A 10,640-nucleotide genomic window follows, 5' to 3' on the forward strand; every position below is an offset into this window, starting at 1 on the left:
AACGAAAATGCGACTGGTTTAAGTAGATGTTTAATAAATATTTGCTATCTACAAGTATTTACAAAGTGGAAAGGCTGTACACTTTGAAACTGCAAGTTCCTTCTTACAGATTTGTTCCAAGAAACCCCAAAATTGAGTTCATTCATTTTCTGAAGTGGTCGCAAACAAACAGACCATAGACTTTGCATACGTTTACATTAAATCTCAATCGGCTTTATTATCGGTTTCCGAATGTGGCGCATTGTTGACCCAGGCTCCGTGGGTTTAAATGGTGCTAATGAACCATAGGGCCTGGGAATAGGAAGTTCTGAGTCATCATCCGGAATGTAAGCATTAGGTCGAGGCTCAGCTGTTGTGTAGATTCCGCCAGGCAGTAGATAATGTTCTTCCTCTTCTTCGCGCTGTGGAAAATAAGGCGAACATTTTTCAAAAAGTGGTGATCAGAAGATAAATGAGAAGCAGGTTCTGCATCCAAGCCCTCATTGATCAGAGTGCACGCGCTCAGGACAACATGCATATATTCAAACAGCCCACAAAGCATGTGTATGATTTTCCAATTTTGAGGGAGGAGGGGTCTTTTAGGCGAGTGAAGGGAAGAAGTCGAAATGCAAAGTACGCGTAACGAGAGAAACGATAAGGATGACCCTTCCAAGTAAGTGATTAGGGAAAATATCCTACCCTTGATACTACTACGCTCACAACAATCTACGAACGTATGAAAATGTAGGACCGTCCTACACTTGTCAATTTTTGAATTTACGTTTGGACCCCACCTCCATGTTAACTAGCCCTAAATCAAATACTGACATTGACCAAATTCGTTGTTGTGGTCTGTAATTAAAGTTAACGCCAAACCTCTTTCTTTTCCAAGAGTTCTTTCGTTCTACGTTCTTCGTCTCGAACCATTCTGAGCCAGTCCCTCTCGGCCTCCTCACAGGGCGCCTCTCCTCTCTCCATGCGGACGTAACACTGCTCCAGCTCTTGTTCTTTGCCCTTCACTTCCTGCTGCAGTTTCATGGCGGCCGCTTGATTCATGGACAGCTCTGACACTAGCGCCATCATTTTACGAGTGGTGTCCTTTATTTTGGCCTGGTATTCATTTACCTGGGGACAGAGATATGGTACAAACCAGTTTCAGGCAGATCATTGGAGACGTTGTGGGGCATGCATTAGTTTGTAAACTGTCTTTCCGATAGGATGACAACCGTCGAAAAAGTAGAAACTCTTGTTTCTCTTGATTTCTTTATGTTATAAGAAGAGCATTCTCAATTTTACAGCAACTAATTTAAAAGGAATCTTTCACAAGCAGTTAAATTTCCCCAAACTTTGTTATGAAAATTGGGTGTATCGCCGACGAAACAAGACAAACCTTTTTAGCTAATTCCAATGTATCTTCTTTGCCGGTCTCCGACTTTTTCTTTGTTCGGTCTGCCAATCTTGTGACCTCTTCAAAAATCAAATCTTTCTCTAGGAGTTTTTCTTCCTTCTCTGCCAGTCTCAACTCAAGTTCCTCTATTTTCTTGGCGAGTATCTCGGGTTCAGGGTCCTCGCCGCCAAGGAGCCGAACACGATTTTCATCCGAAGGATCTTCGAGCTTCTTCTCGAGCTGGGCGAGTCGCTCGCGACAAGCTACGAGCTGCAAATGAAAGTACACGATATCAAATGTAAATCCTCAATAATCTAAAGTGACCATTGTGTATAATGAAGAAGATCAAACTCGAATTTTAGAAAGCAGAAAATATTAAAACCTACTTGAATTTGTGAGGTGACAAGCTCGTTGTCTAGGGCTCTCTTGTTTGGCATGTTTTTCTGGGCGACCGCTATTGACCGTTTAGTCTCATTGACCTGCAAACAGATAAAATATGTTTCAGATTTAAAATAACTACAATGCAACAGGCAGAGTTGTTACTTAAGTGCTTTGCAATAGAATTCCTCAAGAAATCAGGACGACTCTGGTTTTACTTTACGTCTCCACCAATCAGATGCAAATTTACACGTTGAATTGCGACTGAATACCAGCGTTTCTCGCGCTCCATGTAGCTTGTGTGTACACCCACGTTTCTCCCGCTTCACATAGCTTGCCTGTGATTGTCTTGAGTGCGTATTAACTCCTTATAGTCATTACCTTTCTGATTAGCCTGACGTTATAATTACTTAAGTTTGAGTGTACGACACTCATCGACGCCCATCGAGTTTGGCAAGTTTAGATTGAAGAATTGTCCGGCTGTAGAACACTTCACCAAGAACAACGAGCTCGAAATTTTGTCCACGATTCCTTTCACTCCCTAAAGCTTCCCGGTCAAACAATACTGTGTTGTTTACAACGTTTAACTCGGAGTTTGAATCAATGTATAGTTATTACTTTGCGATGGGTATTTGAGGTAAGCTTTCGACCACGACCCTCTCATATCACCATCCACCCTTTCCTTGGCATTAGAAAGAGTCGAACTTCTAAATTCATGATGGTAGATTTCGCGAATAAAATGCGAAATTTCAATTAATATTACATAAACCCCTTACCTCCATCTTCAGAAAACGTATTTCTTCTTCCCTGGCTCTCAATTCTACATCTCCATTGCGAATCATTGTGTCTGCAAATTGAATTTTAAATCACTACATTGTAATTCCCGTACTCGTCATTTCCTACGGTATGTAAACTTTCTAAACCTTTTACTTTTCTTTAGTTACTAAATGTAAGTTTCTCTCACCTTGTATGTTAAGCTTTTCATAAAATACACATACTTCTTCGTTGGTCTCGATAAGGTGTATTCCCCTAAACATAAATAAAGTACGAAGGGTAAAATGCTGTTTAAAAAACGGTTAAATGAGCCCTTGAACTTGGAGAGAAATACCTGCCCTTCATTGAGAATATGCATATCGATATGAGAATGTAAAGGTAAACTTTAAAACACTCAGATTTAAAAGACTTACATGTCGTTTCTTTCCTGCACTCCGCTTTCATAACGTTTCCTCAACTGCACCATGTTTTCTTCCGCTTTGTTTATTAGATCATTGAGTTTCGCAATGTCCAACCTCTGTTGAAATTTAAAGCAAGTGTTACACACGGTTAAATTTAATCTGCACGATACAGCGCTTTCCGCTCGAGCGTCGGAAAACCAAAACCAAAGTAGTTACAACAGCCAGTCAGAAGAAAGGATTATGTCCTGAAGAGCCAATGAAGGCTCAAAGGGAAAAAACGTGTAAACTGCCTACAGCGCGGGAAAACGCGGGCGACCATGTCGTGATTGATGTTAGTTTTGCATTTGATTGGTTGAGAGAGAGAGAGGCACGAGTTTTTTGGACCAATCACAGAGCGAAGTAAAGCAAAACCAATGCAATCCCGTATTACTCAACTGAAAATTGCTCTATCACAGTGATACCATGAACATGAAATTTCTCATCAACCCAACGACTTGCATCAAAACTGTTCTGCAAATAAAATAATTACCAGTTGTTCTCTCTTCTCCCTGTTCTCTTCTTCAGTCTTAGATCTTTTACTCATTTCGTTTCTTAAACTATCGCGGATTACGACTGCATTGTTCCTTTTCAGGCGAGCTTTCTGAAGGAGTCTGCAATGAAAACAGAAAAAAGACACTCACAAAATTAGAAACCATAAAAAATTTCAAACAAGGGCGTCTCATTCCCAAGTTTGTCCATATCATAATGCAGCAAAAATTTCGCAATACATCAGCTGAACATACCCTAGGATCATCTACTAAGGCAATTTTCAGTTGAGTGTCGAAAATTGAAAGTAATCCGGGATGACAATGGGTTTGCTTTACTTTGCTTTGTAATCGGTCCACAAAAACTGCCATCCTCTCTCAACCAATCAGATGCAAAACTAGCAACGATCACGACTTGGTCGCCCGCCTTTTCCCGCGCTTTAGGCACTTTGCTTGTTTTTAATTTGAGTTGTAATTGGCTCTTCAGGGTTCTTTCCTTTCTTTTGACTGGCCGTTGCAGTTAGCTTGGTTTTGGTGTTGCGACATTCAATCGAAAAGCGCTATAATGCATACAATATACGTTATTCTCCTTGAAGAATGTAAAAAATAAAAAACGGTTGGGTTGCCTTAAAGACTTTTGTTGGACTATTTTAGGAGTTCATTAAAATCATCATACAGCCGATTAGCTAACATTAAGTCTGACATACCTGTCTTTTGCGTTTACTTTTGATCGTAGAATTTCTATCTCGTTTTGAAGAATCTTAATTTTCTCTCTCATTTCAGCAGCTTTCTGTAAATGAAAAGAAGCAGAAATTTTACTACAAAATAAATATACGCCAACATTTCGGACTGAAGAGAATAAATGAACGTGATGGTTTGTGAGACGTGAAAATTTTGGTCTAAGTTGAATAAGTTCATCATCAGCCCTTAAACTCCCATGAGTGACCAAGACAGAATTTCCCCCTACCAATACAATATTAAGCAGACAAGTGACGAGAATTAAGAAATACAACAATTAGGGGATGTTAAGTTAATCCAATACCAGACTCTCCAAAATCACATTACACGGATTAAATGGCAGATAGTAAAGAGAATTACTGATGAAATCTTGAAAGAGAAAGGGTATGCAAGGGTACGCGTATAATCTTGAGTACAAGCTACTCAAGATGACAACTTGCAAATAGCTCACCTGTGTACTAGTTTGGATTAAGTTCACGCATTTGTTCCGTTCATTTTTTATGACATCGTACAGCTTAGCAAAGTCAGCCAGTCTGTTAAAACAACAGGCAAATCATATCAGTAAGCAAGGCACGTGAAAATACGTGCATATTACCGAAGGTTTCAATTGTACATGTACATTGAAAGTCGATAGTAAAACTTCATTACCTGTGCTGCATCTCTGCATATTTCTTCGCACTGTCTTGAATACTAAGGTTTTTGGTTTTCAAGTCTTCAAGAGCACGTTGGTATCTCAGCTGAATTGAAATAACATAGACTCTACGTTAAAGAAAGGGTGTCAGGTGTTCCTTATAAATAATCTCTAAATCTAGTTAAGAGATGTTTCTCTTGTTCAAAATGAAATCTTCTGAACATTGTCAAGATCACAACATTTGGTTCACTGATTGAGGGACTGACTACAGTAACTGACTGACCAAACTGACTGACCAAACAATCAACCAACTGAATGCCTGCAAAGAGGGCAGTTTCGGTAGAAGTGGTAAAAGATAATTTAGTTTTATTCAGCGAGTAGATAATGTAAATTGGCCAAATGAAAGAGTTTCATCTAAAGCTGAAATTTGGAGCCCTTTGTTAGCTTGAATAGATAGGAAGTATTGTTGGTTGTGAGAAAGATGGAGCTATTGTTGAGAACATGCCAACATGAAAAACACAAGTATACAAGTGTAAATGAGACCATTTCTCTGTTTCCAAGTGACTGACTGACTGACTGACTGTCTGTCTGCCTGACCTATTGAGTGACATGTAAGAAACCAACCTAAAGTCTTCACTGGGTTGAGCTTCATAACTTGGAAAATTATTTGTAACTGACAAGAGTCTGAGAAGAAACTTACAGTCGGGATAAAGACTTAGCCTACACATAAGCCAATTAATTTTTGTTGAACATAATATTTCTATAAATTTGAACTTCTAAATTTTTATAATCAAATGTATCCAACCTCAGCTCTCATGTAATCCCTGGCTTTTTGCTCTCTTTCATCTGCCTGTAGACAAAAAAGTGCAATTATGCAAAGTGTAAGTACATAGAGATACTGTTCTTCATGTACAGTGTAGCAAAACTTCTCAGAATTGTGATGATACATGATAATGTTTAACTGGAATACACACAGGTAACGGTTACCAATAGTTTAATCAGACCAGCTTTACTTTTACAGAAACATTGCTACCTGTAGAACAAAGCGCACTGAAGACTTTTTCACTTTTAAGAATTTTTAACAAATGTGATGCATGTTCTGGTGTGGTGTATATAATTTGTACTTAACATTTACAGAAAAGTCCAGAGTTGATCTTATTAAGTTTTCATTGTATTATAACTTGTTAATTCAGTAAGTTACTGCAAGAGAGTTTAATAAACTGTTATTATTTATTATTTGTAGTACCTTAATCTGTGCTAGTCTTGTCAAATCAATGACATCGACTCTCAATTCACTCTGTTCCATTAGAAGTCGTTCCTCTTCTTGAATCATCTGTTCCACACGTGCGCGCTCATGAGCAGTTAGTGCATTCTGTATGAACCAGAATGAAGTCAAGACAAAAATTAGAGCACAGAGATTGAAAGAAAACAGATATAAACAAAAATTCTCTTAAACTTTGATTAATGTTGGTATAAACGTAAAGCACATTACTTTTTTGTACATATTTTGTACATATTATGATATAGTTAACATACTTTTATGCCCAAATCAAGTACAGGAGAAACAAGTCAGATACATTGTACGTGTTTTTTATACACTTGTATATATATATATATACCAATTTGATTTTAATTTTCTTTGGTTTAGGAAAACAAAGCCCTAAATCAAAGTAAAATGTAAATAGAATTGGTTTGATTCAGGCATTTCAAACCTGATATTATTTTAATGTACTCTGAATTAATTATTTCATTAAAAAGTTGTGCTTTTGAATTCACAAGAAGAGAATTTGAGATTATGTCATTTAAGCCATCCAGCTGGTGAGGTGGCTTGATATATCAAAATTGTGAAAAGTTATATGTAAATGCATGTATGCATTAAATCACTGCTGAAAATAACAGCTCTAAATTGTTAAAAATTGTCTGTTATAAACATGTTACCTGTTGAGCAAGAGTGCGTTTTGTGACATCAACTTCCCTTTGAAGCTCTTTCCTTTTTTCCAATAATGTTCCATCATCTCTTGGAGCACTGTCAACCTGAGCCTTGACTTTGTCATAAACGGATCTCACATGCGCCAACGCATCCTCTCCCACTTTCATCTGCAACTCACTCTTTTTCAAAGCTCTGTGAAAATAAAACAGAGTTTTTTTTTTCTTTGGCTCAGTACTAGATACAGAGATGAAACATTGACAAAAACATGACTTTCTGTTTTTCCTGTTCATAATGGCTTACTTTGCGTCCCTCTCTTTTTCTCGCAATTTCCTGGCATGAATATCATGATTGGTCTTCTTTTCTATGGCAGCATGCTTCAAATTCAAATCTAATGTTCCCCTGCAATTGTAAAAAAGTTGTTAAATGCATAGATAACACAACATATAAAATCAAAAATTGTTTTAAAACTAATTGTAAAACAATCTGAAAAATGTCATTGTTTTAAGATCACTGCTCATGAGATGCTCATTATTTTGTCTAATAAAAAACCCTGCATCTTGTTCTGGTAAGAGTTGATTACAACCGAAATCATAAACCTATTTAAATGAAATCTTCTTTATCCTGGTTGAATCTTTTTGTAACTCCTTTATAATTTTAAAAGGGGTAACTCTTGGGAGTGTTCAGAGTATACAACAAAAATGATCATGAATTGTACTCTACCTGTCTCCTAGAAATTCTGCTTGTCGCTCTTTGGCAAGTTCAAATTCCTTGGCAAGTAAATCAACCTCTCTGTCCTGAAAAAGAATGTAGAGAACCAATGAACAGGCTAATGAATTCAGGGCACATCAAGCAAAATTTAGTTCCATTGATGTCATTCTTGGTGCATTCTTACACCTGTATCCAGGCAAAAAGTCCAATAAAGGTAGTTTTAGAGGGTACTAACTGGTAACATTCCTATTTTATGATTGGTGTATAAAATTTTTGATCCAATTTTCTTGCTTTTGACCTAAGATGTCTGTACTAATAAAAATAGTTGTGGAATAAAACAACTCAAAATCTGGCTTTTGTTTTGGAGTACATTTCTTCCTACAAGGCCCTAAAATACCTACAATGCATGTACATTTTGTATTTTAGTAACCACATTTATCAATCCCTAAATTAATAACCCTGTCTACTTTTACTTAGCTGAAGTTTAAGGTGCCATACCTTTGACTCAAAAATGTGACGCTGTTTGTCAAGAGCTTCTGATAAATCTTTTTTTTCATCTTCCAAATATTGCTTTTTTCCTTCTGTTCTCTGGAGCTCTTTTGATATTTCATCTATGTTTCCATCCAAGTTGGATCGTTTTTCATCTACTTCCCTTTAAAACAAGAGTAGATTGCCTCTTAATGGCTGTGTATGTTAACTTGGTGCAAAATTCTGTAATATACTATACTATCTTGTCAGCATAAAAAAGTTTCCTTTGTCCAAAACATTGTGTTATTGTAGCTGGTTTACAGAATGATCTTATGACATACATGTACAATATCATCATTGCTTCTTTTCAAAATCCAAAAGCTTTGCTTCAGCTTTAATAAACCTCTTTATGATAGAGCTAGCTACATTATCTGCTTTCCTTTAAAACAAGACTAGATTGCCTCCTAATGGCTGTGTAATCTATGCTAACTTGGTGCAAAATTCTGTAATATACTATATATACTATCTTGTCAGTATAAAAAAGTTTCCTTTGTCCAAAACATTGTATCATTGCAGCTGGTTACAGATTGATCTTATGACATACATGTACAATATTATCATTGCTTCTTTTAAAAATCAAAAAGGTTTGCTAATGTTTCTTGTATGCACTGCATAATTATTAATACAGTAAAATACCTGAGTTGTCTTGACAAAAGATCAGTCTGTTTGGTTATATGTGCTGGTTGTGAGTGAACTTGTACCAGTTGATCCTATAAATTCAATAATCAAACAAAAAAAAAATTCATTTTAGGATGGCACAACAACTTTGTTGACATTCAACATCTACAATTGACTACTATTTTCATTTTTTAAAATTTTTTTTGGGTTATTTTCTTAATCAGCTTAATCAGCCTCATTAACTGGAGTTCAAATATAAAGTTACTTTCTTACTTACTAATATTTGTAATCACTTTTTGGGAGCATTTTCTAACATTCTCTTCAATTTTTTTCAATGTCACACTAGCTTTGTCCAACTGAAAAACACTGAAATTTTGTTATTCATTCATTTACTTTCAATTGATATCCAGAAAGGTCAAGATAGGAAGTATCAGTTGAAAGCAGTATACATCATGCTGTTATACCTCATACATTCATGTACTTCTCCACAAAAGAGGGAGAGTACATTTTATCACATTTGTGACAGTTTCAAGACTACAAAATAAGTACTTACACCTAAACAAGTAATAGAAACCTTTACCTTTTTGTAGTATTACAAAAAGGCTCATTTATTCCACATCAAATCCAACTTACCCTTAAATTTTGCTGTTCCTCTAGATCATCTTCTACCTCTTTTCTCAGTGCATTTACTTGCACTTCCCTGTTTTCAACCTCTTCCTTCAGACTTTTACAATCAATAGTTCTTTGTGCAATTTCAACTTTGAGTTCTTCGACTGATTTTTGCAGTTCTTTGACCTGCTTTTCTATTTCACCAGGTTTGGGCATCCTTGCATAATCCCTTTCCAACATCATCTTTTCTTCTCTCAAACCTTCCAGTTTGAATTCCAGTTGATACTGCCTTTCATCTGCCTGTGCTAGTTCATTGTGATGTTTCAGAAGTTCTTGCCTTAATTTGTTAACCTCAGTGTTGTCACCATCAGGAAAGCTGTCTCCTTTCTCCAACTCAGCTCTCTGTCTTTGTACTTCTTGGTGCATTTCCTTTGCCTTGTGAAGCAGTGAAGATTCCTGCTCTCTTGTAGCTTTAAGACGTTCATGAAGGCTGGTATATTTGGCTTTTAGCTTAGCCACTTTCTCTCCTGCTAGTTTCCCTTGTGAAAACAACTGACAAGAGAAATACAAAACTTAATTAATTTGTTACATATACATTAAAGTTAAATTTCAGTATACCGCATAAAACTGTTGGTATATCGACAAAATTTGATACACAAAAAAATAAATTGAAATATTGCATGATTTGTAAATGTCCCTCTATGAGTGCAAGACGTATTGATAGTATTTACTTATCAATATACCGTATATTCTAAAAACCTAATAATTAAGCGCCGAATTTATACTCGAAGAAAAAACCCTCCCTCCCTTCTCAAGAAATAATTTGCCGAAAGTACTTCATTTGGCAAAACCTGAGAAAATAATTCAGGCTTTAAAGTCTAAAGTATATGTTAAGGCACTTCTTTTTACTAAATTTATTCTTTAATTGTAGTTCACTTGTGAATATCAAATCGTAACTCTGAAGCTTCACTGGTCAAATCTGGCAAGTAACATATTTTCATTTTTAGTCATGATCAGCTGTCAAGGCGCAATCTGAACACATCAATAATCTCCTGCACGTACATCCTCTATGTCGGTATAAAGCGCCAAAATCTGAAAAATTAGGTTCTTTAATTGAATTGAATTTTGTTATCGCACTAAAAACACAAATCTCAACAAAGAGCAGATGATGTACAAACCTCGTCCAAGCATTGAAAAGCTGGACTGGCTGTTACATCAATGGGGCCCTCTTCTTGATGCAATCGAGGAGCCACGGCCCAAATTGCTGGATCCACCTCCCGACTAAGAGACTCTCTTTTCTCTCCGTCGTTCATCGCGGTAATTTTTAACCAACCTAGTACTATAGAAGCTAAAATAAACTACCAGTCTTCAACATCCCTCTCCAAGGCCTTTCCATCTCAAAATGGAGTCTGTTACTAGGAAACGAGGCAATAAA

General features: G+C 36.5%; 1 protein-coding gene across 1 annotated transcript; it reads right to left on the bottom strand.

Annotated features, from left to right (window-relative positions):
• Positions 1-14: 14 nt before the first annotated feature.
• LOC131771131 (coiled-coil domain-containing protein 146) lies at positions 15-10,593 on the bottom strand. The gene is made up of 20 exons (XM_059086890.2): positions 10,384-10,593; positions 9,230-9,757; positions 8,615-8,688; positions 7,949-8,102; positions 7,463-7,536; positions 7,043-7,141; positions 6,751-6,934; positions 6,059-6,184; positions 5,618-5,662; positions 4,830-4,918; positions 4,633-4,714; positions 4,151-4,233; positions 3,449-3,569; positions 2,932-3,035; positions 2,709-2,773; positions 2,521-2,591; positions 1,753-1,845; positions 1,370-1,636; positions 856-1,104; positions 15-401 (listed from the first exon to the last, which is right to left on the bottom strand). The coding sequence occupies exons 1-20, from the start codon at positions 10,516-10,518 to the stop codon at positions 198-200; spliced, it is 2,847 nt and encodes a 948-aa protein (XP_058942873.2). The 5' UTR covers positions 10,519-10,593; the 3' UTR covers positions 15-197.
• Between the last annotated feature and the right edge of the window lie 47 nt (positions 10,594-10,640).

The sequence above is a fragment of the Pocillopora verrucosa genome, chromosome 14 (genome assembly GCF_036669915.1).
Source record: "Pocillopora verrucosa isolate sample1 chromosome 14, ASM3666991v2, whole genome shotgun sequence".
In the NCBI taxonomy this organism is placed as follows: Eukaryota; Metazoa; Cnidaria; class Anthozoa; order Scleractinia; family Pocilloporidae; genus Pocillopora; species Pocillopora verrucosa.